Below are 20882 nucleotides of genomic sequence, written 5' to 3'. Positions count from 1 at the left end.
TTAAAGACACCACTCAAACTTATTCGTCTACTGATGTCATCCCACGCCATCTCTTCACTGACAGCTGGTCAGGTACCCCATTATAAATTCTATAACCTTGTGATTCAAAAGGTTCTTCCATCGCGTTTCTCATTTCTTGAAGGCCCACTATTAAATTTCTTTGTTTATCTAATTAATTAAGAATTAATATTGTGTGTTGAATGTATTTAATTTGTTGATGTTTAATCCTCTTAAGTTTAGTTGGTTGCAAATGCTCCGACCCAATGCTGTCTTTTAACATAAGAAACTTCATCTTGATTTACCCGTATTGAACTGAGATTACAATTACTTATAAAATCTTACAGGTTCCACCTGTAATAATTTTTAAAATTTTATACCTGTGGAATGAACATTTTAATACCATAAATTTGAATTTAGATCTATACTGTTTAACTCTGATACTGTATTTGACCTTGGAGTTCAATGACAACAAACTGATATACAAAGCATAAAAAGTATTAATTATTACTAAATAATGGAATCCAACTCATCTTGAGATGAGATTTTTTACTTATGTTTTTAATGTTTTGACCCACAAGTTGTTTATTTATAGTAACCTGGAGTAATGTTCAACTTAACACAATTTAACACAAGATATTAAGGAGTTATTTGTATGAATATGTTGTATATTTTATGTGTATTGCCAAGTTTCTCTTTACTGTTACACAGCTGATGATGGCGCTGTAATTAGTGCCGAAACTAGTGCTGCAATTAAAGATATGTTGTAAAATATCTGACAACTTTGTTTTTGTATTGAAAAAGGTGGAACCTGTAAGATTTTATAAGTAATTGTAATTGCTGTCTCTCAGTTGGCCACAAACACACAACTATGTCGTAGCAGGCAGAGAGGTGATACTCTGACGTGGCGCGTCCCAGATGGCGGATCCTCACCGGCTTGCCGGCGGACTTGAGCAAAATAAAATAGCTCTCGCGGACCAAACACACAACAACCTCTGTGGTTAACAACCATAGTTGTAAATTGGAGCTTGCTTCATTAAGGGTACTCTCACACTATTCCCTTATGATGGTTCTCTCTACCGACTTGTGCATTATAATCACCTGTGAGTATCTTGTCTGTCTGGTGTGTTTCTCAGGGAAACATCTAGTTCCTCCCAGAAGTTGACTACTGCTTTGGGAGCCTTCCTGTTCTTGTCGTTGGTCGATGGGTGTCCATTCACTATCGTGTACTACTTATTCCCTGCTCAGAAGGTGAGTGTCTGTATCTTTTCTGACCTGTTCTTTACTTCAGGTATTCTGTCCTCATTAATCATTGCCCTAGAGGAGTGTAACATGCTTCGGCAGCTGGCACAATTCCTATCCTTGCCGCTTGACGGGCTTCATTCATTTCATTCCTGACCCGGTCGAATGACTGGAAACAGGCTGTGGATTTCATTTTCATCTCTCGTCCACTATGAACCTTGTACCAAAGAACATAGGTTGTGTATCTCTCCTTTACCACTCTGATTCCTGGTTTTACTTTCAGCACCATGGAGCATTCTGACCCCACTGTTTCTTCGTCCCTATATCTTGTTCCTTGCATGGCTAGAATCCTATCGTCTTATCTATAATCTGTTTGAGTTTGCCAGTCTTTGTCATCATGTTTATGGTCCCCATTCTATAACTCCTTTAGCCTTGATCTTTGTTGAGGTTCTGGGAAGATCCACTCTTCGCTTTCGCACTTCTTGGCAAGTCCTCCAGAATCTGATTGCTTGCATCAGTCATGATTGACAGTGATTGTTCCCTAAGGTAATCTAAATTTGATGGTGCAATCCATTCCATGATTTGAAATGTAAGTTTGTTGGGACGGCTAGTGTCTGTGGGACTGAGGTTGTCTGCCCCTGACATGGGCAACAGACATCTTTGGTAGCCACCCCTAACCTGGAGTACAGCTGCTACCTGATATATTTCAGTGACATTTCCTCCACTGTAGGGAGGAAGAAGCTCTGCTATAATTACTGTCGTGGGTGGTGTACTATCATACAATAGTGATAAGTGATCTGAAGTTCGTACAGCGGAGTATAATATGATATTAGCAATACCGTAGAAAGCTCAGTGTACCAAAGTATAGTAGTGAAATAGATAATGTGAATAATAATAATAATAATAATAATAATAATAATAATGAATGATTTAAACCAAGGAAACGTGCGGTAAGAAGGGGGCTAGGCGAATAGGAAGACCAAGAAAATAACAATGTGAATAGAATATATTTAACAATAAAACATAACAACAAGATAAATAAATCGAAGATAAATTTTAAACAAATGATCAAAGATAAATATACCAGAGTAGAGAAAAATCCGTAAAGTGTGCCACATTTACAAATTGAATATCTAAAAATGCATAAAAGGAAAGCCTATTAAATAAATTTTAAGCGTACAATATATATAGAAACCGAGTAAGAAAGTGGGAGTAAAGCCCTGAAAGAGAAGAAGCACGAAAGGGAGGAGGAAGGGAAGTGGGATAAGGATTAGGAAGGGGAAAGGATTTTCTTCACCGGGTATTGCAGAATTTACCAATTGCATTAGGTCTAGGAAGACATCTGAAATGATTATAAGTATTTCATAATCGTCCGTAGCACATGTTCGCGTAGAGATGCAGTCTATGTTATGATCTTTTAAAAATGCAGCATACCAACTCGACAGAAGAAAATTTCAGCAGGCAATAGCCCGAATGAAAATTTAAAGTTCAAGTGAAGATAAATTACAATAAGTCTTGCTCACCAAATAGCTTGAAGATAGAGTCCAGATGGAATTGACATGATTACAAGAGGCACAGTATTCTTGGTACTCCACCACGAAACCCGACTCAAATGTGGAGCAGCGGAGTGGGCAATATATATTGGTGTAGAATATTCCAGAAAAGGAGAGAAGGCGACAAACTAGTGTGTTCGAGAAACATGACATCACGTGTTCACACAGCGCACAAGCAACGGTGAAGTGCAGCGAGGATGACGTAATCGCGCTGGCAGAGCACAGGTGAGCGGAATGCTTGATGCGGCGAGGACGAGGTCGAGGCGAACAGCAGTAAGTAAGGTAGGGAAACGTGCTGTAGATACGGCGCGGCGATCGTAATATCACTGAGGGTCCATCACCCACCTAAAGGAGCTCACCTGCCTGAAGCTGAGATTCCTTTAGGGTATCAAGTTATTTCATGCTGCCCAACACTCGACAAAGAGTGTACAATCTACTCTATTACTATAGCAGACTGAGTTCAGTCTAATTAAAGTAATTTTTTTTTTTTTTTTTGTCAAGTGCTCTATTGTTTAAAGATGACCAATTAAATTTAAATGAAATTCAATCAAAAATGTACTTTTTGTTTGTGTGTCTAGATTTTTTTTTTTGCACTTTGCTCTACAAGAAACATGTTAATCTTGTCATTTTATCATTTTTAAAAGTCTGGGGGCATAATTTTTGAAAGGCTGTGTGTGGATGACTAAAAACTATAAGAGGTCGCATCAACTTCTGTAATGTCATGGATTGGCTGATTTTCTTAAACAGATTTATTTCAGTCTCTTACTAGCCCATATCCATAGTACTCTTAATCATCATCATCATCATCATCATCATCATCATCATCATCATCAATGTCCCAGTCCAGTCACCCGGGTGTGGTTAACAAGCCTCCTCTTAGTAATGGAATTAAATCAGGAGATCACGTGGATTATCTGCCAACCTTTATCTCCTAAGCTTCAGTTATTTGCTTCAAAATTACTTCTTCAGCACTGCCCAGACGACTCATGTGACTTGAGGCATGTCATGGATGCACACAATTATTGTTGTCCTCTGGGACATGGTAGACACCAACTTCCAAATCAATATAGTCTGAAAGTAACGATGAATTAATAGCTCACCACTGCAGCTGCAAAGTTTTCTCGGGCAGTGTAAAACACAATACTGAATTTGCTTTATAGAAAGTTGTCAGTGCTGAACAGGATCAGAACAAATCATGGAAGAGGGGAAAAAGCCTCAGTCCAGTATGCAAATAAGATATCCCCATGAAAACATCATACACATTGCCAAAGAATGTCCCTGGTCTTCCTATTACAAAAATTTTCTGGATTTCTTGCATGCTACTCTAAAGGCTCTACAATGATAAATAATTTAGAAATTAGTTTGTAACCTCCTCCTGGTTTTTTATTTTATTTTTATTTTTTAATATATATATATATATATATGTTAGTATGCTTGTTATGCCATATGTTCAAAATAATAAAAGTAACTCATATATTGACAGATTGGCATGGATGTTTACTCCAACTAATAGAGTGAAAAGAGCAACTAAAGGACTCACCTATGGGTCTCAGGCAGATTGCATGAAATTGTTTATCAGCATCTTTCTCGAAACTAAATTTAATTTTGCTCCTCTTCCTTCGAAAAGTTCCCTGAGCCACAGTTTCAGTTCTATGAAATGGTCCATCATTACGCAGACAACAGATGTATATTTAGGGCCGATTGCAGAAATAGTGTTTAGACTATGTCTACGGTTAAACGACGTCAAGTAGCCTATGGCTGCCACATTGCAAAGACGTTATTTATCACAGACACCCTCCAAAACTGATGTTCAACCAGCCATGTTTAAACACTGCCGAGAACACTGTTTAATTTCAAATGTGAGGAGTGAATCACAATCAGAGTTTATGTACCAAGAAACATATAATTTGTATTATCATGTTGAGACAATTCCAGGAAGAAAGGTTAGTCCGATGACCTCTGTGGGTTGACTGTTGCAAAATTGCAGCAATTCATTTGAAATGTACGAGGTACAGTTTAAAATAAAATCTGCTTTCCGAGAGACTTGTTTCTCGAGACTGACACAAGGTAACGGTATGTAAACTTGACTACAACTCTTGGCAACTGATATATTTTATTATGCATGGGATAATTTCCATGGAATTATCGGTCACTTCAACTACATCTATATCAGAATTACTTGCCCCGATCATCAGAGGGCTGTCATATACATCAACCGGGAGGGATTCACTTATTTTTACTGCCAAGTAAGCACACATAATAGTGACAGCTAAAAAGTAGGGGGGGAGGGGGGTTGTGTGTGTGGTTTTTCTTCTTTTTTTTTTTTTTTTTTTTTTGGATAATTGTTGCACTAATTCAGTTAAGTTTTTGGCAATTATGAGATACGAAAAGGCAAGGACTGGGAAAGAAGAGCCATGGCCATAATAACAGCCCTAGCATTTGTCTGGTGTAAAAAAAGGGAAACTAAGGAAAACAATCCTCAGGGCTGCCGATGGTGCATTTTTTGAACTTATGATCTCCAGAATGCAAGTTACATCTATATGGCCCATACAACTCATTCGGTTACACAGTACTATTGTTTGATCTTCCCTTCGCTGAAGCTATTTAGATTACACTCACCGTAACAACACAATAACCAAAGCTACAATTCCTTGTACGGTGGTGTGTTGCTTTAGTGTCTATAATATTATGAGATTTAATTTCCACCAAAAGCGATATTCTTATCTGTGGGTTAGTCATGCTCATTCTTAGCCATATTTGAGTAATGTGTAGGAAGACAGCAGCTGACTAATGTTTGGTGCGCGCACCAACAAATTTCATTGGTTGTGTGAAAGATACTTCTATTTCCATTTTTGAACCAATATTGAAACTGTAAACGATGTCTAGCTAAACACTAGCTGAACATCGTTTATGCAATGGAAGATCGTGCGCTACTTCGATGTTGTTTAGGTAGACGTTGCCTAAGACTCAAAACTAGTCATTGTTTCTGCAATCGGCCCTTAACATTTTGATGATGATGATGATGATGATGATGATGCTTGTTGTTTTAAGGGGCCTAACATCGAAGGTCATCGGCCCCCTTAACATTTTAAAGTCAAACTGTTAATAATTATTATTGTACCTACAAGCCAATAATTGCAATTTATAAAGTGACAGATGGTGGACATATAGCAAATACTATTGCAGATGCAATATTTTCATTAATGAGAAATAAGTTTCAAAATATTTACTAACCAAGAAATTATAAGAACAATTTACTTAGAATTTTGAGGGTAAGTTTTATAAATTAGTGGGAGTGATAAGACAAATAGTTCCTAACTTTGAACTTTTAATCATAGCTAACTTAAGAAACTTTCTTCCACTCACCCGTCTTTTCATCTTTAACAGGTGTTCGAGCAAAAACAGTCATAATTTCTGCAATCCCACCATTGCTGATCCAGATCTTGCTACCATTCAAAATGTAATGCTTTCCATCCGGAGAGAGGACAGCCCGTGATCTGGAAAGATATCACAATACAGCAACTGAATAACTTGTAATGTCCAATTTCCTTGAGGGGGTAACTGATGTAAAAGTTACATTTTGTTTTATGTTGCGCCGACACAGACAGATCTTATGGCGATGATGGGAAAGGAAAGGGCTAGGAGTGGGAAGAATGCAGCCGTGGCCTTAAGGTACAGTCCCAGAATTGGCCTGGTGCAAAAAGATGTAACCGTTAAACCTTCACTATCTTTGTATGTAAAACTAAAATGATATACACCTGTCTACCTCCTGAAACTACAGCAGAACAATGTCTAAACAGCTAGGTGCAATTTCAATGAAATGTGGAGAAACATTTTCAGAGCAAATTGTCACATTTATATTTGTTTTATTTCAAAATATTGGGAGGGAGGATGAGAAGAGTCTCTGTATGGGACTGTCTTTGCTGTAATTTCTGAGATATTGTACAGACAACAATTTCCTGGAAAGGGCTGTGGCAGGTGATGAAACTTGGTGCTAACACTTTCAACCCGAAAGCAAACAACAAAGCCAACAGTGGAGACATTCAAGCTTCCCACCACTACAGAAGACCACAATAGTGCAGAGTAGCAGCAATGGTGACATGTCTTTTTTATTATTAAGTATGACTTCTCGAGTTCCTGGTCTATGGTCAAACAATCAATGCTGCTCAGTACTGAAGTACTTTCCACCATTTACATGCAACAGTTAAGGCCAAACAGACCAGTCTGTGGATCTCTGGAGTGTTTTCTTCATGACAATACACAGCCAAATATGAGTACAACAGTTCTTACACAGAACACACTGATATTGTTTGGGTAGACAGTGTTAAACGAGTACTATGGGTAGGGTATTCACCACTTCCTGATACAGTGGGACAAGTCTTTGTGTAAGTTCCGAGATTACTTTTAAATTACACCTTATTAATTTCATTCTGCAGCAGCTACTCCACTTCTTTTGATCTGCCCTCATACAATATAAAGTGTCTGGATGGTCTGTGCCTCTGTTTATGTGGGCTTATTCTCAAGAACCATCAAAGAGATTTTGATGCAGTTTTCACCATTGTATAGCATTTATAAAAGAAAAGTATGAGTGCATAAAACATTAAGCTATATAAGTGTTAGTTTTGGCAGATTGAAGAACCTAACAGTCATAAATTGAGTCAAAACAGAACAGAGATGGCTTCAAATATCACAAAACATTAAGCTACGGCACAAGAGAGCCAAGCATTGGCTATGTAAGTGAAAGGACTAAAAAGAAAAGTCAAAAACAGACCGCAAGTGTGACATGAAGAATGAATAAAAAGATCTACTGTATAAAAAATCCCAATATTATACACCTATCTATAAAAGATCCCTCAATAAGAGTTTTTATGTTATAGTTTGCAGTAAAAAATGAACAAAAACTAGAATACATATTTAGAGGTTAATCACATAATCCTTACATGTTGACTGTTCAGCCCGAAGGCTGGTTTGATCCTCAACAGGTCCACCATCATTTTGTCATAGATGGCCCAGGAGTCACTGAAAAGTGTACTAGGGAAATGAGGAGTGAGGTAGTTATCTGCTGCTTTCCTCACCAGGTGAGAAGTTGCTATTACTTACCAGCCTGCCAAGCCACTGAAATGCATGAACCAGCTGACCCTTCAGCAACACTTTCACACCATTCATAACATGGACTGGCTGCATAAGCACATAATTCTTATCAAAATAAATTATTTCTTCACCTCAATAAACTTTATAAAATAAAAATATCCTTTAAAGTACATAATCTGCACATTTGGTTTTTGAGGTTATTGCTCAGTGAAAGCGCAGGAATTATTCAAATATCGAAGTGGGAGAGAGGAGCGAGTTAACACGCAAGTGGTTGGAAAGGCCTTGGAAAAAATGCTGCCCTGAGCTACATACATACAATGCATCAGGAGAAAAACAACTAATGTAATCTGCAAGGAAATCTTATAAGGCCTACCATCATAAATTCAAAATTTCTCCTGCCAAGTGTTACAAGTTGCTTTACGTCCCACCAACACGGATAGGTCTTATGGTGACAATGCGACAGGAAAGGTCAAGGAGTGGGAAGGAAGCGGCCATGGCCTTAATGAAGGAATAGCCCTAGCATTTGCCTTGTGTGAAAATGGAAAACCACGGAAAACCATCTTCAGGGCTGCCGACGGTGGAGTTTGAACCCACTATCTTCCGAATACTCAATATTGGCCGCATTTAAGAGACTGCAGCTATCGGGCTCGGTCCCACACAGTTTGGGAGGGTTGCTACTTTTCTATTTAAAAAATGGTTCTATTGCTGTTCACTTTAATTCACAAATATACAGAAAACTCTCAAAATTTCCCTGAGGTTACTAAGCACACTGATTGGCATTACTGACTCCATTTATAAAGATAACTCAGGGAAGTTCAGAAAAGATGAGAATGTCTGCTACCATGAGATAAGGATTCACCTGATAGATCCTGCATCACTACCGGATGAAGGCTCTGTCAGACAAAATGCTGCCATCTGCCTCTCTGTTGAGACGCGAGGAAGGTATTTTGCTTTCTGCTCTGGTGTTCCGAATAGAAGGATTCCCTATAAGAATATTTAGATAAAGATTAAAAGTTGGGAGAGCACAACAAGGCTTGAGGATAGAACAGAGATACCATATTGGCCTGAAAATAACATGTTTTTGACATTAAAATGTACTTATAACAACTGTAATTATCTTATATCTGCAGTCTAACATTTAAAAAGACTCATTTTGTTGAAGATCTATTTGTTTCCCAAACTGCACTGGCTTGTACAGCAAAAGTCACCTCGCACATTACAGCTGATTTCAAGATCATGAATAAACCAAAATTTCTTGAGCACCAACGGTTTTATCCAATTTGTGGCTTATGATCTATTGTTGTTCAGCATTAATACATTTAGTTTTGGTCGCTATTCTAGTCGGGATAGATGTGTAGAAAGGTGAGCATCTTCATCACTCCAGGTAAATGAATGAGAGGAAAAGTCATAACATAAACTTCAAACCGTGAGTTTTATTTGAGGCAAAACGTACACTTGGTGCTTCCAAGTGAAATGTTCGACGCTAGCAGAGATGAAGGTATGTTCAAGAATGTCAAGGAAAGCATTCAGAGAACAAAGGGATGAAAATTTACTCAAACTGACAGGCCTGTTACTTAAGTAGTGCAGATGAAATGAAACCGCTCTTATCCAGTAAGTTACAAAGTTATCAGAATATAGGCATTAAAGATGGGAAGTCTGGGGTGTGGTGTTCGAGACTGTATTTATGATGTTGTTTCACTACTGTACAATGCCTGATGTAAATTACACTGATAAATTGATCGCCTATCAGCATTACATAATAAAATGAGGAAAGCCCACATTAAGTTCTAAAATAACACTTTTGGTCTTAGATTTACTTTAGGACATATCGAGCTATCTTAGTCATAGGAGAGCTTGATAAATACAGTCATTATTTCATTTTTCTTGTAAATACCTTCCAACAGTTCAGGGCCACCTTATATTCGGACCAATATGGTATTCCTAGTACCTTGAATGTACAATAGAGATATTTCTCGTACCTTGAAGCCAATGGACTGGTGAGCTCCAAGGGTGACACTAACACCAAGATCATGAGATCCAACAATTTCCCCAAGTTTTGCATACTGGGTGTTGGATAGACCTAAACCTCCCAGATCTGGAGGCACCTGAAGACAGAATACTCCCAGGTCCCATAGTCCATTCAGGGTAGCTTCTTCAACTCTCTCCAAGGCATCATTTTTAGCAGGATCGTTGACTTCCTGAAAGACAAAATGAGACAAAATCAATCTCTCGACTATTTAATTATTTACTACAGCCTATGGTCTGGGAGCAGTAAAGTGGTAAGGAAAACAGATTTGCAAGCCTCCGTGAATTAATTATAGCCCTCCACAAGCCTCTATTTGCAACTCGCTCTGTGGTCTTATTTAGTTCCAAATTTTTATCATTTAAAAGAAAAGACTATTCTTCACAAGACAGAAAGAGAATTTGACAAGAAACTGTGTAGAGTCTCTAGAATTTACTTACTTCAGCAGAGAAGCCTAGAGCCTGATCAGGAAATTAGAATCATCAAAAAGCAAAATTATACCAAAAAAGAGCATTGGTACCTCAAAGATTTCAGTTGAAAAGTGCAATAGAAGGCATATAAAGCATCTCTTGAAGGAAAAGAAATTTTTGGCTCCCCAGTCTTCTGATTTCTCTATTTGAACCACAAGATACTAAGCAGGCCATAGAAAGTCTACAACCTGGGAAAGCAGCAGGTTAAACTGTATACATACAGAGTTTCTTCTTCATCTTGGACTAGTTGCTATTAAATGGCTTACTAACATCTTTACAACCATCCTAGAGATAGGTAACATACCTTCACTATTCAAGAAAACAAATTCAATTCAATTTGTACTTACTGTCATTCGAACTTGACAGTTGTCAATGTACAACTATACCCTATTAACAACAAAAGACATATATTCTAATTTGTATACAAATGAAAACCACACATTTATAGAATACAGGCACCTGTTAATTAAGAGATCTTTTAATGACTTGAAACTTTTTACCATTCTGATTTTTTATATCCTAAGGCAGTTTTTTACAGAGTAATATACCCTTCACATTTAGGGTAAGGTCCATACTTTTAGAGTGGTGGAAACTCATGTGGTAATCATTCCTAATTCTTGTGTTATAAGTGTGGATCTCACTTACTTACAGTCAATGTTTTGTTGTGTTTAATAAACCAAATATATTTATAGATATAGTTGGAAGAAAGTGTCATAATATTATGAGTTATGAAATAATGTTTGCAAGTATATTGATTTGGAATGTGAAAAATAATCCTTAGAGCGTTCTTTTGTACAATAGTCATTCAAAATACAGTATTTATTTGCCACACAACCCCCGGCAACTATCCCATAGCTCAAGTGAAGGTATAAATTAGTCCATAGTACACTTTTAGTAACACATTTGTATCTACAATTTTTGATAGACTACGCAATAAAAATATTCCAGATGTTAACTTTTTACAGACATAGCTAACATGATTCTCCCAAGGCATGCGACTATCTAGAACAATGCCTAAGAATTTAGTAAAATCTGTTGTTTGAAGGTAGCCTATGTGTCATACTTATATCATTATTACAATCCCTTTTAAAATCGAAGTTTACCACATTAGTCTTGTTAACATTCACCATAAGGAAATGAAGTGGAGGATCTGTTGATATGTTTTAAGGATGCATTAAGATTTTGTACCACTGATTCCTTATCTTTTCCCCAGTAATAATAGATGTGTCATCATCATAGGATACAATGGTGAAGTTCACAAGTTCTGGCATTTCATTAACATACAGGAGACAGAGAAAAGGTCCCAAAATAGCACCTTGCAGAATACTGCTATTTGTGATTTCAAAGGGAAATCTAACTTTTCTTAACTCGTCATCTATTTAGTCATTTATTTCATTGCACTGCTTACGCTGTTGTACGTAAGAGGTTAGCAGATGTAAAGTGACACCACAAACACCATAACGTTTTAGTTTCTTTAACAATAGATCATGGACTACACTATCAAAGGCTTTAGACGAGTCTAAAACTAGTGAACTAACAAAATTATTGTGATCGAGATTACTTAAAACATTATAAGTAAAAGCCACTAGAGCAGTAACAGTTGACAAATCTTTCCTGAATCCATGTTACAAATTTCTAAAAAAGAGAATCCTTCCCAAAAATGCAAGAAGGTGATTTAAAATAGTTTTCTCATGGAGTTTACCTAAAGTAGAAGTTATAGTTACTGGCCTGTAGTTGTTTATATCATCAACTGCTCCTTTCGTATGAACAGGCTTAATGATACTAGTTTTCAGACATTCTGGGAAGATTTCATTCAATAGTGCTTGGTTTAAAAGGTAGGTTAATGGAATAATAAGCTCCTCTTGCATTGTTTCAATAATTCTGAAGAGATTCCATCGCACCCAGCTGAAGGAGAATTCCCTAGGCTATCAATGGCCGATTCTAATTCTTGGGTAGTCGTAGAGGATAAAACAATTCACTTATTCCAGGTAGATTGTTAATCTCATGAAGACAATTTCCCCTATTAGTTTCAAGAGTGACATTATAAATTGTACGGTCATTCACTTTTAAATATATATTTTTAGAAATGTTCTTGCAAAGTTCATTTCTCCTTCTTATTTCAACTAACCCTTCCCCCCCTGCTTCCCATGGCACAACAGCCCCGAAGGACCATGGCCTACCAAGCGACCGCTGCTCAGCCCGAAGGCTTACAGATTACGAGGTGTCGTGTGGTCAGCACGACGTATCCTCTCGGCCGTTATTCTTGGCTTTATAGACCGGGGCCGCTATCTCACCATCAGATAGCACCTCAATTGTAATCACGTAGGCTGAGTGGACCTCGAACCAGCCCTCAGATTCAGATAAAAATCCCTGGTCTGGCCAGGAATCGAACGCAGGGCCTCCGGGTAAGAGGCAGGCACGCTACCCCTACACCACGGGGCCGGCCCTTATTTCAATTACATTTTTCTAATCAGATTTAGTCACATTACTGGATTCTATTAGTTTTCTAGTAACATTTTCAGCCTTAAATTAAGAGTCTCTCTATAGTAAGGTCTGAGGAATTTGTACTCACTGTAATGATAACTGGTTGTCTTGAAAATCACATATGCTGCCTTCATCTTCTCTTGAATGTAGTACAGTTCTGATGATTCCTACCTACCTACTAATGTTCCCCCCCCACCAACCTTCTTTTTTACATTATAGGGTTTGTTATGGTGGATTCTGAAAATCTCATAAAATGCATCCCACATATTATTAACATTACTGGCTATGAAAACTTTTCTGTCTGAAGACTTTCTTTTAACTAATTAATGGTGAGCACCCTTATATATTGATGTGTGTTTATTTATGCTCTTATGCTGTACTAAAAATATACATGAACTGATAAAAGTGGAAAGTTAATGGCCTTTAACAATCCTTAGTGCTACAATGAAGCTCCTGAAAAGACTGATACGTAATAGGATCTCTGCAACAATCAACCAGCATATTCCAGTCCAAAAGCTGGATTTAGACATGGACAAGGATGTGATAAACAGGTTTTAGCTTTAGTTACTAATACTGAAAATGGTTTTGAGAACAAAATGGTAAGCACAAGTGGTTTCTTAGATCTAACAGCAGCACATGACACCATATGGCAAAATAAACTTATTCTCAAATTCATCAGCATCATCCCTAGCCCGAAATGCACCACATTACTCAGTAATATGCTGAGTAATAGATAAATGGTGCACTTCTCAAAGACTCTGTACTGGTCCCCTTACTATTCAATCTTTACACATATGACCTCTCAGTAACCAAATCCAGAAAATTCAACTATGCAGATGACATCACACTGGTCGCCGCACATTAAGGTCGTAGGTTATGATTTCCATTTCCGTGTTGATGTATAACTAATACGAGTTTGAGGGATGTTCCACCATTCAGCACATTGCAAAATACACTGACTGACAGAGCAAATGCAACACCAAGAAGGAGTGGTCAGAACTTTATGCCAATTGCAGGGTAGACTGACGTCACTGAGGTATGCTCATGATGTGAAATGCGCCGCTGTGCTGCGCACGTAGCGAACGATAAATAAGACACGGCGTTGGCGAATGGCCCACTTCGTACCATGATTTCTCAGCCGACAGTCATTGTAGAACGTGTTGTCGTGTGCCACAGGACACGTGTATAGCTAAGAATGCCAGGCCGCCGTCAACGGAGGCATTTCCAGCAGACAGACGACTTTACGAGGGGTATGGTGATCGGGCTGAGAAGGGCAGGTTGGTCGCTTCGTTAAATCGCAGCCGATACCCATAGGGATGTGTCCACGGTGCAGCGCCTGTGGCGAAGATGGTTGGCGCAGGGACATGTGGCACGTGCGAGGGGTCCAGGCGCAGCCCGAGTGACGTCAGCACGCGAGGATCGGCGCATGCGCCGCCAAGCGGTGGCAGCCCCGCACGCCACGTCAACCGCCATTCTTCAGCATGTGCAAGACACCCTGGCTGTTCCAATATCGACCAGAACAATTTCCCGTCGATTGGTTGAAGGAGGCCTGCACTCCCGGCGTCCGCTCAGAAGACTACTATTGACTCCACAGCATAGACGTGCACGCTTGGCATGGTGCCGGGCTAGAGCGACTTGGATGAGGGAATGGCGGAACGCCGTGTTCTCCGATGAGTCACGCTTCTGTTCTGTCAGTGATAGTCACCGCAGACGAGTGTGGCGTCGGCGTGGAGAAAGGTCAAATCCGGCAGTAACTGTGGAGCGCCCTACCGCTAGACAACGCGGCATCATGGTTTGGGGCGCTATTGCGTATGATTCCACGTCACCTCTAGTGCGTATTCAAGGCACGTTAAATGCTCACCGCTACGTGCAGCATGTGCTGCGGCCGGTGGCACTCCAGTACCTTCAGGGGCTACCCAATGCTCTGTTTCAGCAGGATAATGCCCGCCCACACACTGCTCGCATCTCCCAACAGGCTCTACGAGATGTCCAGATGCTTCCGTGGCCAGCGTACTCTCCGGATCTCTCACCAATCGAACACGTGTGGGATCTCATTGGACGCTGTTTGCAAACTCTGCCCCAGCCTCGTACGGACGACCAACTGTGGCAAATGGTTGACAGAGAATGGAGAACCATCCCTCAGGACACCATCCGCACTCTTATTAACTCTGTACCTCGACGTGTTTCGGCGTGCATCGCCGCTCGCGGTGGTCCTACATCCTACTGAGTCGATGCCGTGCGCATTGTGTAACCTGCATATCGGTTTGAAATAAACATCAATTATTCGCCCGTGCCGTCTCTGTTTTTTCCCCAACTTTCATCCCTTTCAAACCACTCCTTCTTGGTGTTGCATTTGCTCTGTCAGTCAGTGTATATAAAATTTATTGGGTGAAGACCGGTTTCGACTCCCTTGGAGTCATCATCAATTCTTGTTGAATATCAAATCAAGGGGAATCTGATAACAATCATCATTAGGCTTGCCTACATACAGCTCAATTGGTTGACATAAGACATCATAATAAATCAAATAAAAATTATTTACATAATGGCAATTGCCTGAAAACACATCAATGGGTTGCAAAACATTTACCTTTTTACCCAAATCCAAGAACACTGAAGTGTCAAGTGTTTCATTCAATGTATAAATTTTCATGTCAATGTGTATATTTTCAACTACGGTAGTGCATTTGTTTCCAATAGATTGAAACAAGACCAACAAGTCTATTCCGTGTTCCACAACCACATGACAGTTTTTTAAACCAGAACCAAGAACTTTTTAAGTGCCAAGTAGTTTATATCTTTGTAGTCTACATTTCAATGTGTATAAATTTCATCCAGTTCAATTAGATAGAAACAAGACTATCAAGTCCAAGAACAGTCTTAAAGCGCCATGTGTTTCATGTCGATTTGTATATATTTTCAAGCAGTGCATATGTTTCCAGTGTTCCGTGTTCTATGAACACACGGCAGTTTAAGCCAGAACTAAGCACTTTTTAAGTTCCAAGTATTGCTTACCATGTGCATATTACAATCAAGGTAAATGTTTTGCAAGCCATTGATGTGTTTTCAGGCAATCACCATTATGTATATAATTTTTTCATTTTTATTATGATGTCTTATGTCAACCAATCGAGCTGTATGTAGGCAACCCTAATGATGATTGTTATAAGATTCCTTTGATCTGATATTCAAGAAGAACTGATGATGACTCCAAAGGAGTCGAAACCGGTCTTCGACCAATAAATTTGATATATTTTGCAATGTGTCGAATGGTGGAACATCCCTCAAACTCTATCAACACTAAGGTTTCTATGGGTAAGTCAGTATTCTCCTCAGACTTAAAATACCTTGGAGTCACCCTGGATAGGTCCCTGACTTGCAAGAATCACCTCTCTAACGTGTCACCCAAGCTCAAGACCAGGAATAACATCCTTCGAAAAGCTGGCAGGCATCTCTTTGGATGCTAATGCTCAAGTCCTGAGATCCACTGCCCTTGCACTTTCGTATTCTGTAGCAGAATACTACTGCTCAATCTGACTTAACAGTGCTCACACTGGACTAATAGACACCTAGCTGAACCAAGCAATGGGTATCAATACAGAGTGCATCCGACCAACGAACACTCTCTGGCTTTCCACCCTAAGTCACATTTCTTCCACCCCTAAAAAGATCAGAAATACTGCTTGACTTCAGGAAAAAAAATTAGTAAATAGTTCTCACCTCCCTATCTTTCTCACATAGCAGCCTCTCCAGCTGAACGACTGAAATCCAGACAACCTTCTTGGCGTGCTGCAATTAATATACAAGACAGCTCTTTCAATGTATCATCAGACGCAAGGAAAGAACAACGGCAACAGCAATTTTCGTTACCCATCATCACATCATTAAGAATCGCTGTGACTACCCAGATAGATTTCTCCTTCCCAGACAACAGCAGAGAAAGCTAAACAGAGAAATTCTCACTTGTGAAAATTACCAGTACTTTTGAGTAGGTAAGATTTGATTGGTTAAAGGAACATCAGAAGGTAAACCCTGCATTCCTACTGGTCACAGTTCATGCTGGTCAATTTCAACATTAGGGTTGCCTACATACAGCTCGATTGGTTGACATAACACATAACAATGATGGACCAGATGAAAACACGGACTGAGAACCCTCTCAAAACGATAGTTAATATTACAAAAACAAGTGGTTACCTTAAGAATGAGAAGAAAGAAGACATACTAAAAGCGGTAAGCGATCTGAGAAACTGCTTTGATATAATAACTAATGTAGTGAAGGACAAGAACAACGAAGTGATTGATTCTGAAAGCGAGGTTATAGAATACCAAACAGAAGACGTATCAGAGGGAGAAGACAGTTTAATTCCGAGACAACTAGATAGATAGATAGATAGATAGATAAATGTCTTTATTGGCGTAGTTAAGGCCATTGGGCCTTCTCTTACACTAAACCAATTAGTATACATTAAAGTCATAAGTAATACTACCGTAATTAATACTAGAAGACAATTAAAACACAATCAAAATACAACTGAAATAAAATTCCACCACAGTAGGACATACATACAACAGCAATAATAATAATAATAATAATAATAATAATAATAGCTAGTAATGATATTGTAGTAGCACGATCACTGAAAGGCCAGAAATTCACAGGTCACTCGCATCCTGTTGCACCTCTTAACGCTCTCTTAAATGACACTGTAGTTGTTATTCCCCTGACGTCGTACGGTAAACGATTCCGCCCCATCTGATGGCCACAACCAAGAACCTGCAAGTAACTCCAACCGGCAGCTATTCCCATCTAGCGGCCACATCCAAGCAGGAGAAGGTAGCTCGACCTCGGAACAAATAGCTTCATCTCCTGGCCACAACCAAGAACCTACAAACAGCAACAACAACCAACTTCACCCATCTGACGGCGGAATGCAAAGCTCGCATTTATTTGAACGGACAACCCTACTCATTCAGCAAAACAAACCCGTGAGCAATGAAACTAAGGATCTAGTGGATTTAAAAGAAACCATAAGATATATGACGGACTCCATAACAAATAAATGTAAATTTTGAAGAAAAAATTACTCAGACCCTGAATAGGGATGCAGTGCTTACTCACAGGGATAATGAAGAACTCTATAACAAAACAGACGGAAGGGATAACGGTCATAACTATAGAGGAGAAACAGAATGGATAACTGTAATAAATAAAAGAAACACACAAACCATCAGAGGGACAAGAGTTCAAGAAGATGATCTACAAGCTGCAGACAAAATGGCATGGCTTTACGTAGGCAATCTGAAACAAAACGCAACAGAAGAGAAGGTTAAGAAGTACCTAGAGAAAAATGGAATTAAAGATAACATTCATTGCGAAGAACTTCACACATGAAGTGAAAACAAGGCCTTCAAAATAGGTTTCCCTTTCAAATTCCTTGAAGATGCTGAACGACCGGAATTCTGGCCAAATACAACAATCGTAAGAAGATTTTGTTTTCAGAGAGCAAACCGTCCTGAAGGAAAAGAACTACAATAAATGTACACATATGCTCTTATGGAAGATTGAAGGCATAAAAAATGCTCTGCCTCTCTTTCCAATAGAGACATTAAGCAACTACAACGCCATTATACTGACAGGAACATTCTTAACACAGGATTTCGACATTCAAGGATATTACGGAATTCATTCATTTGCCCGTCAGACCGCAGCAAGACCAGTAGGGGGGTCTCCATCTTTCTCAAACCGAACTTAGGGAAAATAAAACAAATAATAAAAGAAGAAATCACAATTATCGTAAAGACCAACCTACTATCAATCATTGGCATGTATGTTCAACCACATATGTCAACAGGGGACACAATCGAAAGAATAACAGAGGCCTTGTCACAAACGCAAAACAGATGATAGAGTAATCTTCGCAGGTGACCTAAATGCAAGAATAGACAAACCAATCATCAGAACAGAATTGATTAAAGAGGCATTGGAAGAAGCCAGCTATGTCCTTGTTAACAGCCCCAACATGAAGACATGCATAGCCTTGAATGGAACCAGCGCCATAGACAGTCTTTCACAGAGGTACAGACATTAAAAAATTCAGTCAAAAAGCATTATGGACTTCAACCACAGCCTCAATTAGGAAACATATACCAATTTCAACAGTCTTTGAAATCACTCATAAAGATCAATTGCAAATACAACCAAGAAAGAAAATATCCAGGAAATTAGATCCAGAGAAACTAAGACATATCAGTGATGAAATAGATAAAGCAAGGTTATTAGTTCGACATGAACTAACTGAAGCAGTGGAAATGTGTAGAAGAACCCTTCAATCATGCCAAACTCACACGAAAGTAAGGAGATCACAACCATGGGTCAATAAAAACTGTTACAATGAACGGGAAAAGACCCTGCTGGCACTATATCGAGCGAAGTACACATCGGAGTCACCTGGCCCAATACGCTGAACAAAGAAGGAAATATAAATCACTAATCAAGAAAACAAGAACGGAGTACACTGAGGAAGGCGTCAGGAGACGTGCTGCAAACGCCTAAAATGACCCATTCCTAGTGCTTACGAAACCAAAAGCTTCAGCAACAAATAATATCTCAATGGAATCATGGGAAAACCATTTCAAAAGCATTCTCAACCTCCAACACCGATCAACAGCTTTTGAATTAACTCCAGTAACAATGACGGGAAATCACATCCCCATAACGAGGCGGGAAATATATAATACAATAACAGCAGCAAAAAATGGAAAGGCCCCCAGCCCAGTCAGCATCTGCACAGAACACCTGAAAGACTCTCTACCTGTCATGCTAGACTACTGGGTAGAACTATTCAAAACATGCATGCACACTGGGGAAATTCCAGAACAATGGAGATTGTCAACAATCAAAATGATATTTATGAAAGGAGAAACTGACAATCCTGATTCATATCGAGGTATAGCCCTTGAAAATACATCATTCAAAATCTTCATGAAAATCTTAACAACCAGGCTTGCAAAAGAAAAAGACTCCCAGATACCAGAAAATCTATTCGGCTTCCAAAAGGGAAAAAGCACACTACATGCCGTAAAATACCTAATAAAACAAGTCCAAGATACATTGAGGTATCCAGGAAAGAAATATTTTGTAGTCTTCGTAGACTATCGTAAGGCTTTTGACCTTGTTGATAGAGCAACACTCGTCCAGAAACTCAATTGCCTAATAGTGGCTACACATCGGATAACAATCATAATCTCAAATATCCTCAAATATAACTTTGTCCAAATATCAGACAACATAACCCTACAGTTCAACAATAATAAAGGTGTTTTAATTTGTTCCACCTATTCAATACTTATATTTTCACTTAGTTACATAAATAGATTCTTAGTTACATGGGACATGTTTCGCCCTCAATTAAGGGCATCTTCAGCCTAAACACAATCATCAAAAATACAACTAAATTAAAAGTGGAAGTTAAAAGTTTAGTCAGTTATTAAAATTCGGAACATAAAAATGTGAAAAGTGATACAATATATAAAGATGCTAATGGAAAACTTGTCTTATGATTAAACTATAATCTTGTCAGAGACTAAAACTTCTTCTATTAAAATTGTAATTAAAAACAGTTCATAAAAAATATTAGTGGAAAACCAAAGTGGTAATAATATAAAGCCAACAACATGAGGGTGTGAACACAAGCATAAACTTGATTGTCATGAATACAATCTTTCCAAGGCCGCTGATGAAATTAGTCAGCAAGTGAGACAGAAGCATCTGTTGAAAAATTGTAAGTGGCCCTTAGCACCGGTAGGTAATAAAAATGGCTGAAACCTTGCCAGAAAATGTCAGTAGATGCAGAAATAATGTTTTATGTAAGTGGAATTGTTATTTGTTATCTACTGTTGTGTTGGTTGCTGCCCGTCTGTTGGCTCTGAGTCTGGTGTTGTAACTGTGCTGCAGAGGCGGCAGTGAACTCGGAGGGGAAGGAATAGGGGAGTGCGGAAGGGAGGAGAGGATGGGTGGAG

General features: G+C 38.9%; 1 protein-coding gene across 1 annotated transcript in view; it reads right to left on the bottom strand.

The window, feature by feature from the left end:
• Positions 1–20882, bottom strand: part of LOC136878927 (very long-chain specific acyl-CoA dehydrogenase, mitochondrial) — a 142638-nt gene that overhangs the window by 68805 nt on the left and 52951 nt on the right. Inside the window, exons 3-5 of the mRNA XM_067152545.2 lie at positions 9863–10081; positions 8743–8867; positions 6159–6289 (exon numbers count right to left, since the gene is read on the bottom strand). Coding sequence (XP_067008646.2) covers positions 6159–6289; positions 8743–8867; positions 9863–10081 — 475 coding nt within the window. The remainder of the gene's footprint in view (positions 1–6158; positions 6290–8742; positions 8868–9862; positions 10082–20882) is intronic.

Source organism: Anabrus simplex, chromosome 8 (genome assembly GCF_040414725.1).
Source record: "Anabrus simplex isolate iqAnaSimp1 chromosome 8, ASM4041472v1, whole genome shotgun sequence".
Lineage (NCBI taxonomy): Eukaryota > Metazoa > Arthropoda > Insecta > Orthoptera > Tettigoniidae > Anabrus > Anabrus simplex.
This window is presented reverse-complemented; position numbering and strand designations above follow the sequence as displayed.